Source organism: Raphanus sativus, chromosome 7, assembly GCF_000801105.2.
Source record: "Raphanus sativus cultivar WK10039 chromosome 7, ASM80110v3, whole genome shotgun sequence".
NCBI classification, from domain to species: Eukaryota; Viridiplantae; Streptophyta; class Magnoliopsida; order Brassicales; family Brassicaceae; genus Raphanus; species Raphanus sativus.
In genome coordinates, this window is record NC_079517.1 from 18,063,168 (window position 1) to 18,080,228 (window position 17,061).

Sequence of the window (17,061 nt, forward strand, 5' to 3'; positions counted from 1 at the left end):
CCATATTTTTATAGCGGGTCCACAAAACTATTAAACCCTTTCTTTCTTGCCTTTTCAGTTCATCTTCCCCGTTACTCCTCCTCTTCCAATCTACAAATGTTGTTTTTTTTTGTTTGCTAAAATTTGGAATCTACAAACGTTAGTTACAATAAAGCATCGATTCTCAGATTACCCAGATATGCTCACTTAGGATGCTCCAAGATGTCGTCAACGTTTATAAGAAGGGGCTTGACATGGATCCAAGCAACGTATGGTTACAATCATGTTTGGCAGGCACTCAAGTTTTTGGGTCGAGTCCTCACGCTGTCTTAGATTCATTTGGGGATGCTTTCCAATGGCTCGAGATATCAAAGAACTAAAGAACAGATTCTTCAGCAATAGGTTATTTTTTATGCAGCCTGATTTCGTAAATATTTGGTAGGAGATCCATAGACAACCTTTTGGAATTTTGTTGGATGTTAGTTTCAGGACTCAGGAAGGTGAAGCAGTGGTGGATCAGGAGGATAAGATGGATATACCTCCAAGGAAGGAGCCTGAGGTAGAGAAGAAACAAAAACCAGAGCATCAACCTGAGTTGGAGTTTGTTGAAGAAAAGGAGAGTAAGGGGAGGAAGCAGATAGCTTTAAAGAAGATAGATGAGCAGCTACCGTGCTTACCTCAAACACAAAATCTTCGAAGATGAGTCTGTGATCAAAACATTTTACGAAGCAGAGAAAGCTCCTCATGGACAGTTATGTATAGGTAAAATTTTCTAGACTCTTCAATTTCCCATAAAAAAATCGATAGCAAAGATTTTATTGATGTTCTCTCTGAACTGTCTGTGCATTCATGTTACTAACATTTCTTTTAAAACCATTGAGATTAAAGACTTTTGTTTCTTCTCTAACATGAAAAGAACATCTGGTTTATTGGAACAAAGCTGTGATTTGTAGAATATGATCAAGCACGGAGAGACGCAAAGCTTGCAACCAATGTCTTGAAGGAGAAAAAGAAAAGCATAGATAAACCGAGGGTTATCATATCGATCTCTCACACAACTTCTGCAACCCATTTGATTGCACAGGGGTAGTTGTTGGCATTTATACAGCCAACAGATGGTGCAAACTGCAATGTTGGAGTTTGAGGTAATGTATTTAGAACACAATATTATTCATCCTTCCATCTTTGATAGTTAACCCTTATTGACTTCATATGTCACCCTATGAAATTGTAAATGCGAGCTAGGTACCATGTCCAGATAACCGTCTCCATAGCATCTGACTCTGCTGAGTTTGTAGCTTTCGACTCTGATATAAGTAAGCTGACTAATATCAGAACTGCAGAGATCTCCAACAAATGGTAATTTTGAACAACTTGCTATGAGCTAGACATGACTGTGATGTGCCTTAGATACTCTAAGCGGTAAAGTTTATGGAGATACGCCCTACCTTGACACAGTTATGTTCAGATTTACACAGTTATGCTCTGTCTTACATTAATTAGTTTGATTCCCTCTTTCTATTGTATGGTTCAACATGGAGAAGCTTTTTGTTTTCCTTGTCCAGGACCACTATATTGCACAATAACCCGGCAGATATGTTGTCTGGCCCTTCCATGGACTCTCTTCTTACGCCGTTCTACAGCCCCTCCCTCGCTACTTCCGAAACCAGAGAATGATCTCACCCCTCCCTATTACCTCTACTTTTGTGTTAGGTCTCCACGTTCCTCTATGTAGGCTTCTGGTTTACAAGTCAGTGCTTGGTTTTCTCGGAGGAGCCTTGGCTGAGGGTTTGTCAAACTGGCTTTATGTCGTTTTTCTCTGATCTACCATGTGGTTCTTCCATGTTTTTAAACACGTGCGTCCCTGTATGATATTTAATGGCGTCGGAGAGTTCTTCGTAAATGCTCTTCTTTCTACCACTATGGTTTTATATTTCTATTTTCAGTGTACCTTTCAGATTCTCAATGCCACCACATTGTTTTTTTTTTTGCCACCACATTGTTATAAAATATTTTCATGTGTTGCGGTCTATAGTGGTGGTCATATGAACTTATAATATTAATCCATGTTACCATCCAGAACTGAGGAGTTCTTTGCTCTCTGTCAGGTAACTTCCGTTGCATCTATATTTCATTTTCTTCTTCCAAACATAATATTATTCAATACCACTTGCTATCACGGCTGCATCAAGTTAGAGCTTTAGTCATTACCTTTGCAGCAGAAGAGAGTTGAGGCATACTTGATTCATATGGTTTCATAAGAGGATGCGTTTGTATGTGCAGCACAATAATATCAAACCAAGCACAGATTTATTGTTCAATATTGGTTGCTCTCTGTTTTCTCCACATGTTAAACTGCCAAATGCTTCCTAATCTCCTCATTTTAGTGTCTTTTCATGTTATGTACGAATTCATCTCTTAGGATTTGCTTATCGATCCTCACATTAGAGGGGCCCGGGTCTTCATGTATGTTCCTGATGTGCTCTTTGTATTCAGTCTCAGAGTTAAGCTATTCCAAAGTTAATAATCTTCTCTACCACTCCTAAATAGTTTAAGATGGTTAGCAAGTCATTGTAATATTTTTAATTACTTAACAGATTACACTTCAAAGAAGCTACGTACAATACATATTTCTTTGTAGAAGGAGAAGAAACTTTCAAAAAGAAAAAAATTATTATAATAATATTTTCACATTTCATCAAACTCAAGACAACTAAAATATATAAGAAGTTAAAACTGAAATAACTTTCCCCCATTTAATTCACTAAACTCAAGTTTTGAAAAATAAATTAAAAAGCAAAAAGTTCAATAAATGACTGATATATAATCAAAAAGAAAAATTTAAAATAGTTTGAAAGACAAAAATAAAAAAATATAACAAAAAATTATCAAAAATGCATAATCTAACACTGAATACATAAATTTTAAGAAGAGATTGGAGAAATGAATAACAACAAAAATAGATGAAGCCATTACGATGTTGTTTTCTTTTTGTATTGCATCAACCCAAGGTCTCAAAAGTTAAAACTAAAATTAGTGTAACTGATCGATTTTTATTTTTCTGGTATAAAATAAGGCCAAGAAAAATAATAAATAATTATTGAAAACCATCACTGAAAATAATACATAACTAAAACAAAGATTTCCAAAAATCTAGAAACAAGCAATAAAAATATATTTGTGCGAATAGTGAGCAACTCTAGAAAACAGAAAAAGATGAATGATGTAAAACGCAAATCTGAAGTTATTTTTCCATTTAGTTATCTAAAACATACCTCATTTATTTATTCAAAAATATAAATATATAACTTAAGTTGTGTTTTCATTAATCAAACAAAATTTTATGCAAACTAATGACTATAAATAAAAAAGAGATCATATAAGAACAGCTGTTTGACAAAATAAAAATAAAACAAAACAAATTCATATAAAATATTTAGGAAATGATAAACTTAGGGGGTGTTATTGGTTTACATATTTTTATGGATTTGAAAATACAAATCAAATCAAGTGTTATTGGTTTTGGGATTTTATAATCTATATTCAAATCAAGTGTTATTGGTTCTATGATTTTAAAATCTATATTAAAATCCATTGTTATTGGTTTTATGATTTCAAAATAGATTTTAAAATCAAGTGTTATTCAATAATAATGATTTGGTTAAGGATTTGATTTAAAATTGGATTAGAATGGATTTATGAATGATTTTAAGTTAAAAATACAAAAGAGCAAATATTGCATTGAACCTTGTTATTTTGACAAGTTTCGTGTATGTATTACATATGTTAATTATTAAAGGCACTCACAAAAAGATACAAGACTTTTGTTAACGGTAGTCCTTGAAAGTTTTCATTTAAATGTCAAGCACTCACACTTTTGTAAGTTTTCTATTTTTTTATTTTTCAATTGTCCAATTGCTAACATTTTCCTAAATAATAGTTTTCTACTTTCTATCGTAATGGTCTATTATCATTATATATATAATCTCTATTATACACTGGAAAATTAACACAAGAAACAAACACTTTAAAACCCTAAAGAGCATCAACGGAAGAATGACAGAAGAACCACAAGATATAATGACATAGTGTATTATAATTTTGACTACATATACGAAGCAGTTATTTTACTACTGTTTTTTTGGTTCTGTCTTTGTATATTGTACTTTGTAGACTTTTAAGCACCATAACTAAATTATCTATTGGAGGTGAAAAGAAAATTGCATTGAAAATAAATTTAGTTAACTTTCATACGAAGATACAATTTGTATCATGACAATTCTATACATAATAATTTGACTGATTTATGATAATCTAGTTATTTTGATTCTGAAATCCATATCATTGATTCTGAAATCTATTTATTTGATTTTAAAATCAATGGATTTATCAAAAATTTCTAAATCCAAAACAATTCCTAAATTCATTAAAATACTACAACCAATAACCCCCACTTAAATAATTAAATAAATTTCCGCCGAAGCGCAGACACATCCCAAGATACAATAACTTCAATAATAACATTCATCGTGTCTGATCATCCTAAAAATTCCAGCGTAAAATTCACATAGTGTTCGTATACGTCTTTTTTTTTAACTCAAGAAAGCAAGATAGTTTGTGAGACAAAGGAAAGAAACAAAGGCTCACAACCGAGCCAAACAATAACAAAAGGAAAACCACCAAAACAAATTGAAAGACAGCGAGACCTGAGACACACGCTGCTATAAAACCAAAGTTCTAACCCAAAGAAGCGAGGACCGTCCCTATAGTTCCTTCAGGACACAATAACTTCACTCACAAGTAACTCATTAAGCCATAAGAGACTTCCCCGTGCCACATATGACTGCAGTTTAAAGTACTTTGTAACACTCTGAGCAATCAGAAAAGCTCCTTTGTTAGCTTCTCTTGTTACCAGAGCTACCTGCCACTCCTTCACAGTACTCAGCAGTCCTCTCAACTCCTCACCATGCGCCCTATAAGCTGGCCACGCCTTTGGCCTATTTATAACTCCCACCAATTCTGAAGCTTCTATCTCAAAAGTCACTTTCTCCCCTTTATGAAAGATCATACTCTCAGTAGCCCATATCAAAGCGAGCCGTTTGGCTTCCAAAAGCGAAGACACCCCATTAAAAGCTCTCTTACTGTGAATCAAAGTCTTCCCTTCACAGTCTCTCACTATCCAACCTGCTCCCACTAGACCCGATGCCTTTGACCACGAGATACCAATATTACATTTAATTCTGCCTCTTTCGGGAGCCTTCCAACCCATCTTATTCCTCTGTCTCCTACTGATCTCAAACTCCTCTGCTTTTGCCGCATTAGTAATCTCCAGCCAATGTTTCGAGTCCTCCATACACTTAGCCACTGTAGTTTCCGCGTCGTACTCCTTCCCCTCAAAAGCAAAAGCGTTTTTATTTTTCCACAACATCCACAGTATCCACGGGAAGCAATCACCAATATCTCTAGGGAAACTCTTACTTCTGCTACAAGTTAGTAAGTAGTTGAAATTTTCGAACAGATTGCAATTTTCAAAACCTTTTTGTGGGAACGGAAATCCCGATGTAGCCCAGACTCGCCTGGCCACATGACAAGTAAAGAGAACATGGTTGATAGACTCCACCTCCTCCCCACTTCTTTGACATCTGGGGTCTACTTTCATGCCTCTCACCATCAACTCTTCTGATACCGCAAGCGCATTAGAGAGTGCCTTCCACATGAATACTTTGATCTTCGGAGCAGTCTTTACCTCCCATACTTTGGATCGTAGATCATTAAGAGAGGGCTTACACAAAGCATTTCTTCTCACTTCAGATTGGTCTAGAGAGCACGCTAGCCAGTAACCAGACTTTACCAAGTAGGCTCCCCACCTATTATGAACCCATTCATACGAGTCCAACTTGCCAAACACTGGCTTCATCTTTAAAACACGCTCCACATCACTTGGAAAGAATATCTCCTCTAGTTTTCCTCTGTCCCACGTCCTAGTATGCGGGTTAATCAAATCACACACACGAAGGTCCAAATCAAAGATGATTTGTTTCCTAAGAGGTGCAATCGGAGTAGCGTCAAACAGCCATTTATCCAACCACACATTTATTCTCTCCCCTGATCCAATATTGCGTCTCAGACCTTTCACCAGCAGCTCCCTACCGAAGACAATGCTTCTCCACGCATAAGAGGGCCTAGAGCCAAGCCTCGCCTCTAAGAACTCTCCATCAGGATAGTATCGACTTCTCATAACTCTGGCGCATAAAGAATCAGGATCCATCAGTAGACGCCAACCTTGTTTAGCCAAAAGAGCTTGATTAAATTTCTCAAGATTCTTAAAACCTAAGCCCCCGTTCTTCTTATCCAAACACATTCTCTCCCATGATACCCAGTGCAACTTATTCCTCCCATCCTGAGCATTCCACCAGAAGTTAGCCATGGCACTAGTGAGAGATTGGCAAGTAGTTTTTGGTAGCTTAAAAACAGACATGGCATAGACCGGCATGGCCATTGCCACAGACTTTAAGAGTACTTCCTTGCCTCCAGTAGAAAGAAAGAAAGCATACCAACTGTGAAATCTCGCTGTCATCTTCTCATGAATGTATCTAAGCATTACGACCTTAGATCCACTGAAGCACTCAGGCAAGCCTAGATACTTCCCAGTTCCACTTTCATTCACAATCCCCGACAGTTTCTTAATCCTCATCTTTAATTCCTCCTCTACATTCTTTCCAAAAGTAATAGCCGATTTCTCAAAGCTAATCTTCTGACCAGAAACTTTTTCGTATTCACTGAGAATCTTACACACCACTGCACATTCTGCCTCAGTAGCCTTCAATAACAAGAGAGAGTCGTCAGCAAAGAAAAGATGGTGTACAGCCGGACCACCCTCCGCAAATTGAATACCAGTGATCTCTCCTCTGCGCTCTGCTTCGTTCAACTGATGAGATAAGCCTTCAGTACAAAGGTCAAATAGAAATGGAGACAGAGGGTCCCCCTGCCTCAACCCTCTGTTTGGAACCACCTTCCCATGTGCCTCTCCATTAATCAAAACTGTGTATGAGACCGAACGAACACAGTACACGATCCATACCCGAAATTTTTCACAGAAACCTAGAGCCTCCATTAGACCTTCCAAGTACTTCCACTCAATTCTATCATATGCCTTCGACATGTACGTTTTGATCGCCATGTGCTCTTTTGAGATCCTTTCATGTGTACGCAAGGCATGAACCATCTCATGTGCTATCAAGATGTTATCTGATATCAATCTCTCAGGAACAAAAGCAGATTGAGTAGGTGACACAAATGCTCGAGCAGAGGCTTAAGACGATCCATCAATATCTTAGCCACAATTTTATACATTACTGAGCATAGACTGATGGGGCGTAGGTCCGTCATTCTCGTAGGATCCGAAATCTTAGGTATCAAACATACCTGCGTAAGATTCCATTCAAGCGGGAAGACACCAGTCTGGAAAAAAACTTTCACTTCCTTCGATATTTCTTCACCCACCACATCCCAATATTCTTGGAAGAATAAGCCATTCATACCATCACTACCAGGCGCACTTGAAGAATTAATCCCAAACACCGCGTTTTTTATTTCCTCGTCACTAACCTCTCTTGTAAGCCTTTGATTCATGGTCTTTGTTACCTTGGTTGACAAACCAGAAAAGAAAGCCCTTAGATCCCCAGAGCCTGTGGAGGTAAACAGAGACTCGAAATAATCTGTGGCAATCTTCCCCATCTGTGGAATCTTAGACGCCTCACTTCCATTCTCATCGATAAGCTTAGTTAGTTGATTCCTCTGCCTACTAGCCTTCACCGAAGCATGAAAGAAACTAGTATTATTATCACCAACAACTAACCACTTATCTCTACTCTTGTGCATCCAAAAATCTTCCTCCTCCTTGAAAGCAATACCAATCTCTTTTTTTAGCAATCGAACTCGATCCCAACAAGGAGCTAGGGACGAAGTTTCAAGCTCAAGCTCATGTCCTAGTTTCATCATCTTTTCTTTAGAGTTGATATTGTTCTCACGCTTCCATCTTCCCAGAGACTTCCTCACTTCACCCAAACTGTCCACAATAGACAATTTTCCAAGCTTTCTAGCCTTCATCCAGGAGTCGTCAATCGTTTCTCTAACTCTGTTCTTCCCCACCATTCTTTTATCAAAACGAAAGCTTCCCCTTCTACGGCCATTTCCACAATCCAGATCGATCATCACTGGTCTGTGATCAGATCCTAATCTTTCCATAAAGGTTTGAGATGCCTTGTAGAAAACGCTACGCCACTGCTTATTACCAAAACATCTATAAAGTTTGCACTGAATGTACTTCTCATATCTGACTCCAGCCCATGTGAAGCTATCCCAAGAACCCGCAAGCTCTTTCATCTCACAAACCTCCAGCATTTCAACAAAATCAGCAAAGGACGCAGCACTCCGTTTTGGTCCTCCAATCTTCTCTCCATTATGAAGAATTTCATTGAAATCTCCTGCCATTCCCCAAATATCCTTCCTACCACCTCCCAATCTCATCAATCTCTCCCACACATTCTTCTTACCATACGCACTAGGCTCCCCATAGACAAAGGAGAAAAAGAACCTAGCTCCTCTGAACCGTATCAAGCAGTCTATAATGTTTTTATTAGCGAACTTTACCTCAACGTTAACCTCCTTTCTCCATAAGATAGCCAGTCCTCCAGACAAACCAACTGGCTCTACCACAAACACTCGATCATAACCCAGAACAACTTGTAAATCCACAACCATATCTTTATTTTGTTTTGTTTCCATCAAGAACATAATCTCAGAAAAATATTTTTGACGTATCTCCTTGAGGCGAGGAATTGTCGGATCTTGAGACCGTCCCAAGCCCCGGCAATTCCAGCTAAATATCCGCATTACTGATTGGGCAGTCCCCCATTTGGGACCACCACAAATTGTCCCCCATTCCGTTTCCATCAAGTGTTCGTATACGTCATTTGAAACGTTTTAATTCAGTGTAATTTCAGTGATAAAATTCAAAACATAGTACTTATTATGTACTATGCAAATAAATGTTACTTGATAATATATGTCCTCTAAATTAAATATTGTTCTCTAAGTTAACTATATATTCCTACTCAAACCACAATGAGTAGGGAATATATCGCAAAAACAATACTTCGTTTAAAAGTCACTTCGGCCCAAATACTCAAAATTGTCAACCAAACTATTTTATACTCCCTCTGTATTACATTAAGTGATGTTTAAAGAATTTTCTTTTGTTCCAAAATAATTGATGTTCTCACTATTCTATGTAGAATTTAATAGCATTTGAATTTTGTGACCAATTACAAAATGCTGTCTTTTTTTCTTATTGGTTGAACTATTCTCATTTAATGATATTTGTATATAACCAATGTAAATTTTATAAAGTTAGTATTTTCTTAATCTATGTGTTAAAACCTTAAACATCACTTATAATGATACAAATGAAGTACTTATTTTTACATGTTTTTATGTCTTTGTTTGAAAAATCCGGTAACAGCAATAATTTACTAATAAACCAAAAAACACATAAAAACAAGATAAGAATAATAAACATTGCACACAGCTTACACTACTAAACTACAAAAATATATATTCGTAAACAAATGGTAACGAACAAATTTACCATAAATCTTCGCCACACCAAAAAATGAAACAAATATATTAAAATTCACAGGAAAAAAAATCACTTCAAAGGACACCATCTCAACATCCTCAATTAAATTTCAATATTATCATCAGTACATAAAAAACAAACAAAAAGTCTCAGAGATGCAACAAAGCAACAGCACAACTATAACCACACTGCTAAAACATTTGAGTACTTCATAACTGGACAACAAATACATACACAGATCATCATAAACCTCAACCCTATTATAATAAAATCTAGAAAACAATAATCAAACCAACACACAAAATTCACATCTACAGCAACACTAGCAAAAATAATAATGAAACAAGAACTCCGTCCACGATCCCACGCTTGTGCGGGCCTTTGCCAATTAGTGAGTGATAAAGAAAGAGTGTTAAGTCAATATATAGAGGGAACCAAGCCAATAAATTAGAGGGAAGGGGTCATTGGCTTTGGTATGATAAATGAACGTTGTGTTTACGATTGTTGAGAAAATAAACCATAGTTTTCGTAGTATGTAGGCGTCGAGTCTGTATTAGTATTCACAAAGATTAATCTAGCTTAAGGAAATCATACAATATAATTTATTAACTAAAATATGTATTGTTTTTATTTGTATGTTGTTCTAATTAAAAAAAAATGTGTATACTATTAAAATCATACAATATAATTTATTAAATAATTTATTAACTAAAATATGTATTGTTTTTATTTATGTGTGTACTTTGCCCGACTGATTTTGGTTGTGTATTTTGCCAGAATATTATTAAACTTAATAATTTGCTAAGTATTCTACTAACATAAAATATATTGTTCAAAAATCAAATAAAAGCTTTAAATAAATTTTAAATAATATATAATTAGTTATACATACAAAAACAATTCTATGTAAAATTAGTTTTCTTTTTGACTTATCCATAAAAAATTAGTTAGACTGACCAAAAATTATATTTTCACCATTTTTTCATCATAAAACATTAAACATCAAACATTTTTCGCGTGTAGCGCGGACATCGCATCTAGTACAATACTAAAAGGAGAATATGAGCTCCATTGAGCTATGCCACATAGAATGCAAAAATCGTCCAATCACAAAGCTTAAAATTGCCATGTCACTGCTGTTGATTTAAGATGGACTTCTGCACGGGGCTTTTTCAGTTTCCATCCGGCCCAACCGAACCTATGCCTACAAACTGTACCGTCTTCAAACGCCTGAGGGTTTCTCTCTCCTTGACTCTTCAACTTCATCTTCTCTATTTTCCCTCAGTTACTTTCTCAATTAGTGATGATCTTAAAGATATTCTTGAATGTTTTGTTGCACCTACCCCTTGATACTTCTCCTGTATAAAGTTCTAGCCCTAAACCTAAATATATCCTAGATATGTTTTCTTTCTCTCTTACTTCCATTTGCAGACTTCATGAACCATGCAGACTTCATGAACCATCAGATGCTCCAGAAATCAAACGTAAAGATTCCATTATGTGTTTGGGCACATTTACTTGTTACTGTTACTCTATTTGTTGTAACTCTCCTCAAGGTGCTCAAAACAAACTAGTTACTCCCTTTCATCATCTTTTTGAGGCTGATCACGTAAGTATTAACAGTATATAATGATTCTCCGACTAACTCAAGTTCCTAGAGGCACATAAGATTACCTCGTCTCATATCAGCAGGTTAATTGAGTATCATAGTGTTTGCATCAAGGTGCTAAAGAAAGTTGACTCAACTAATTGCCACATAACGAACTGAATGTAGGTTTTGAAAAAGGTTTTATCAGGTGCTTTTGCAGGAACTCGAAGCTATCACAAAGGTTTAGACTTAGAAGACAGATGGTAAGAGATCAGTTGGTTCATACGAGTGCCACCGAACATACTTCCACTAAATCAGTGCTGCTAGGAACATTGTTATAGAATTGAAATGAGTAAATAACCTGATATACAAAAAAATATAACTTTTTCATTCTTTCTTTCTTTCTTTCTAGAATGCATATTTACAGAAGCTAGCAATGGAGAAAGTTTGGAAATTTTCATTTCGGTTTTTGTCTGAATACTGACCTCACCTCCATTGTCATCAGTTCATACTAAAGCAATCAAAGTGAGGATTATGAGCAAAGTGGGTTCATGATATATATGCCTTAACTAAGTCCATGTATTTGCAGACAAACCCTGTCCTTGGACATTTCACTTCACCTTCGTTCTTGTCCGCCATTTCCTTGAGAACCTGAAAGTACATGGCCCATCAATGCAAAAGCAAAAGTAAGTAACCCAACTTTTAAATCTTTATACTGTTAATGTCACTGATCTAGATCAAAACAACAGATTCCAAAAAGAGAGAACAGAACCAATAGGAAATTGTACAAGAAGAAGAAGAAAATCAAACCTTGATGCTGTAGACGTAGCCATTGGGAAACACCTGTGGTGGGTTCTCTGTGTCCATTAGCTCCTTAGAAATATAGCAAACAAGCTTTGAACGGTGCTTCTTAGAGTACGGTAGAGGCAAAGCTAGCTTCCGGAAGCTCTCTTGTGAGAGCGGGTCCTCCTTGGTACAACCTTCTTCAAATCCATATCTGGTTCATGTCAAGGAACAAAACTCTGAACACAATAAGAATCACATTATTGTGTCATTAAATATTAAATTCTACTTTATTCCCTTTTCTTATATTTTAAATATAGATATTATAGAGATTGATGGATACGGAGTTTTCAGTGCAGACAAGCCTGCTTGTAAGTAGATGTTCAATAACGGCTCCATTGTCATGCCATATAACTTGCAAAATTCTTTTTTTTTTAAACTGATGTACTAAAGCATCCCACTGCTGTAACTCATATAAACCTGAAAACAGCAAATGTGTCAGTTGATTAGCAATGCATTCAACAAGAGTTGGAAGAAACACCATTTGTTCACCCTTTAACAGAGACCAAATATATATCGAAGCAATACTGATTCATCATTCAAGAGCCAAAACAATGGCTTTTGAAAGATAGATATATCATCAAAAGAAGGAGACTTTTCACCTTATACTCTGCGCATTATATATGTAGTACTTTTAAAAGCCAAAGTGGTGCCAGAACATGCTGCAATTCGTTCATATGGGTTGCTCCCCATGGTGCTACGTGTTTTCAGGCATAAAAGATTGCTTGTTCGTAGTTGTCAGCTCGTTGGTTGGAACTCAAGTGTGCTCTGAGATGAAAAGAAAGAACCCAAAATATAATTAGCAGTAACCAACCACCACTTGTCTTCTTTTCATAAGAGAAGAGTAGAAAGCAATCTTCTGAAAAAATCACTATATGCGCATTGACATATGTCCTTACAACAAGAAGGTAAAATTGGCTCCAGGAAGCATGAAATTACACGTAAAATGAGCACAACATGTTTGGTCAATACATACATACCTTAGACTTTTTCAAGCGTGTTTTATTATCAGCACACCATGGCAATGCAGAAGCTACCTCTGTACGTTTAAGGGCGTCAATCATTTTCTTAGCTTCTCGAAATATGTCAATGTCGACAAGGTCCTGAAAAAAATATCATAGAGATACAACACAAACCGATATATATCATGATCGTGATGCAAGGTACTAGAATTGGTTAGAACTCCCCTGCCTAGCTCAAACGGACAAATAAGCTTGCTAACTATACCATAACCCCGTAACTACAGAGGACAGAAATCACCCCCAAAGAATAAAAAATTAGGAGGGCCCTCGATCTAAAAACATAACCACTTGAACATTAATCAACAATCATCGACATCCAAAGTGTAGCGTCAATCTTATTTGTAGCAACTAAATCGCCAAAAACAATGTAAACTAGGAAGAACATGTAAATGTTTCTGAATATTGATTGGGTCCTCAATAACATAGAAAGTATATAACTAAACTAGATTAGTGACTTATATATGTACTTGAACATTAAATTTGGCTGCAAAAATGTAGTACACTACATTGCATGCCCTCGATATATATCTACTTGACATTAAACAATCCACGACAAAGTGTAGTGCTTATTGCTTAATCTTATGTAGTAACTATCAAACGAGATCCAAAGTTATACTATCAGTCTATCGTTTGAGACCTTGTAAGCGAGAAACAAGGACCAACTGTTATCAGCGACGCTGGAAATTGGCACGGATCGTCTTGATGTAATGCGCGAACGGTACACGGATCGTCTTCTTGTAATGCGTGAAACAATTAACGACATAATCCAACAAATATTAAATTAATTTGAATGCTGCGGAAAATGTTTCCCTCTCATAATTATAGAGAAATTTGAGGAAAAAACACATGAAACCTCTCTTTTTTGGTAAAATTTTAAGATTCATTAAAACCTCTTACTCCCCATTTTTCCTTCTTTTTTTTTTTTACTAAAATAGATCTTCTAGTTCTCTCTAAATTTATACAACGGAAAAACGTAAGAACGAATAATCCAATTCTCTGTTGTAAAAAAAAAATCCAATACTCTTTTTCAACTGTCAAAATAGCATGAAATGTTTCAATCGTGTCATATATATGTGGAATTATTGGTGTGGTGTTCATCACTTCAGGGTGGTTCTAGTGTTTTTAGTTATTGACAAAAAAAATCCAACCCCCTTTGACCTTTTTGGGAATTTAATCCAATAATTTAATAAACCCCAATTTTCTAGACAAATTTTGATTATAGTATGGTATTTATCTGAATTATGAGAGAATATTATCATGCTACCTTCAATTTGTTTAAGCATGTCTTGTATTTGGATTTTGTTACTTTGTCATTGTAATTATAAATAATTGGTTTAGTAATGATCAGCTACATTATAAGGAAATCTTACAGCAATATGACAGAACTATGTTTTGTAAAGCTTTATCCAACTCTCGAGGTGACACATATGTTAGATTACAAATCACGTATGTTAAGCACAAAATCAGTATTGCATTCAAATTACTGTGAAAAGTACAATGATATCACTCAGTTTCTAAATTAAAAAACTGCATGCATCCACTAATTTTTAACACTTTACGAGCAAATGAATCAATGATCCACACAACTTTGAGCTAAGCTGTTCAATCAGAGAAGTGACAGTTAATAGGGAATGACGGAATGTCAGAATGTGTCGATTGTCACACGACACATACGGAGAATCAAACCAAAAGAGCTTACTTAACTTGACTGAAGCTACGAAGATGAGTGTGTTGGACTGTTTTCTGAACAAATGGGTATGGTAATATTTTGGTGGACTTTCTAGACAATTTGGTTGTTACAATGATCTGATTTTAAAAGTATTGGATTCTTTGTTGTGAGTATTTTTTGGTTCAATTAGTATATCAATAAATTAATATTTTTTTTTAAATTAATAAAAACCTATAGTTTTAGTGTAGTCCAACGTTATTAATTTATAGAGGTTTAACTAGTGCTTTCGTATGCTGAAAATAAATTTTGGTTGAACGAGAAATGAAGTTATTAAATGTGTAATTTACTAATTTTGTAAAATTTAAATTTAGGTAAGTGTGAAAACTAGCAGATTCATACATTGAATACTGATATTTGAATTCAGATTTAAATTTATAGATAGACTTGTGGTTTGTGTTTTAAAAAAAGAACTCCTGGTTTAATTTTTTTCTGTAATTACTTCACTACAAGAAAACACGCGAATTCCAACAGACATTATCGTCAAAAACTGTTGAGAATAGATGTTTTCTACGGATTGACAACGGAATAGTTCGTCGGAAATTGAAGATCTTTCAGAAATCTGTCGGTTCAATCGGACAGTTTTTGACAGATTTGTTTTGAAAACTAAACAAAAAAATTATTTTTAATTTGAAAACTAGATAAAATATACCAAAAATAAATAATATATACTAAACAATATCCAGCATAAAAACAACAAACTTTGGTTTCACTTGAGTGGTAACTTATCAGCTAACACTACAAGAAAACACGTCTATAATAACGACACGTTACAAGGAAATTATTTCCTCGTAAATTTACGTGGTGTTTACGACGATGTTACGAAGAAATAAATATTCGTCGTAAATTCGTTGTAAAGTTACAACGAAAATGTTTCGTCGTAAACCCAATGTAATTTTACGAGGCTGTTACGTGGAAAGCCCAATTCGTTGTAAACTCATTGTAAATATACGTATGATTTACGACGAATCATGTAAACGTTACTTTTGGTGAAAACGTGCATATAGTGTGGTTTAAAGTAACTAACTTCGTTGTAAAATCATTGTAAATTTACGAGTGACTTACGACGAATCATGTTATCGTTTTTTTTGGTGGAAACCTGTATATAGTGGGGTTTAAATAAACTAACTTCGTTGTAAATTCGTTGTAAATAAGATGTAAAAACGATGTAAAACCATAGTAAAGCTTTTCGTTGTAAAATCCATGTTATACCTTCACCTACCACTTACGAAAATCGTCTATATATATGATCATTTCTCAATTCAAATAACACACAAACAAAATCAAAGAAAAAGAAACAGAAAAAAAGAAAAACAAATGGCTGATGGCTTCAATATTTACGAGTTACGAAGTTGGATGTATTCGCATAAAGATGATTCCGGTAGAGTGACAGATGCATTTCTAAGCGGGCTAGAGACATTCATGCACCAGGCGAGCTGTACACCGATCACGCAGGAAAGCGGTAAGATGTTCTGCCCTTGTCGGAAATGCAAGAATTCAAAATTTGCTCGTAGTTAAACTGTATGGAATCACTTACTAAACATATGATTTACACCACAATATTATATTTGGTATCAACATGGAGAGGGTTATGGTGGAAATGAAGCTAGTAGTAGTAATAATTTGAAGATGCTGGTAATAGTGAAGAACCGAATCATTTGCATAATGAATCTAGTTATCATCAGGAGGAGCAGATGGTAGATCATGATAGGGTTCAAGACATGATTACTGATGCATTTTTAGAAACAACTACAACAATAGCTCATGAAACTGGAAATGTAGAAGAACCTAATTTGGATGCAAAAATGTTTTATGAAATGTTAGATGCTGCAAATCAACCAATCTACACTGGTTGTAGAGAAGGTCTCTCTAAATTGTCTCTAGCAGCTAGGATGATGAACATTAAAACGGATCATAATTTACCTGAGAATTGTATGGATGCTTGGGCGGAGTTGTTCAAAGAGTATTTGCCAGAAGACAACGTGTTAGCTGAATCTTATTATGAGATTCAGAAATTGGTTCATAGTCTTGGGTTGCCTTCGGAGATGATAGATGTTTGCATCGACAACTGCATGATCTACTGAAAGGATGATGAAAAGTTAGAAGAGTGTCGATTCTGCAAGAAACCACGATTCAAGCCGCAAGGACGTGGGAGGAATAGGGTACCGTACCAAAGGATGTGGTACCTACCCATTAAAGACATGTTAAAAAGATTATACCAATCGGAGAGGACTGCTGCATGGATGAGGTGGCATGCTGAACA

The 17,061-nt window shown here is 35.6% G+C and overlaps 1 protein-coding gene, 1 long non-coding RNA gene and 1 pseudogene across 4 annotated transcripts; 1 reads left to right on the forward strand and 2 right to left on the reverse strand.

The window, feature by feature from the left end:
- The first annotated feature begins 63 nt into the window (after positions 1-63).
- LOC108831982 (uncharacterized) lies at positions 64-1,538 on the forward strand. Of its 3 annotated transcripts, none has more exons than XR_008936437.1 (4): positions 64-381; positions 463-741; positions 920-1,124; positions 1,225-1,538. It is a non-coding gene; the product is annotated as an uncharacterized LOC108831982 (long non-coding RNA). The 3 variants fall into 3 exon arrangements; XR_008936438.1 differs by having other exon boundaries at positions 933-1,124; XR_008936439.1 differs by having other exon boundaries at positions 469-741.
- A 5,695-nt stretch (positions 1,539-7,233) lies between these two features.
- Positions 7,234-8,742, reverse strand: LOC108830050 (uncharacterized). Its single transcript, XM_018603660.1, has one exon. It carries the CDS (start codon positions 8,740-8,742, stop codon positions 7,234-7,236), a length of 1,509 nt encoding a protein of 502 aa, XP_018459162.1.
- A 3,014-nt stretch (positions 8,743-11,756) lies between these two features.
- Positions 11,757-13,835, reverse strand: LOC108830049 (protein MAEA homolog; annotated as a pseudogene).
- Positions 13,836-17,061: the final 3,226 nt, after the last annotated feature.

Bases quoted from the DNA above. Each gene is read 5' to 3' on its own strand.
- LOC108830050 (XM_018603660.1), bottom strand. From the start codon at position 8,742: ATGGTTGTGGATTTACAAGTTGTTCTGGGTTATGATCGAGTGTTTGTG.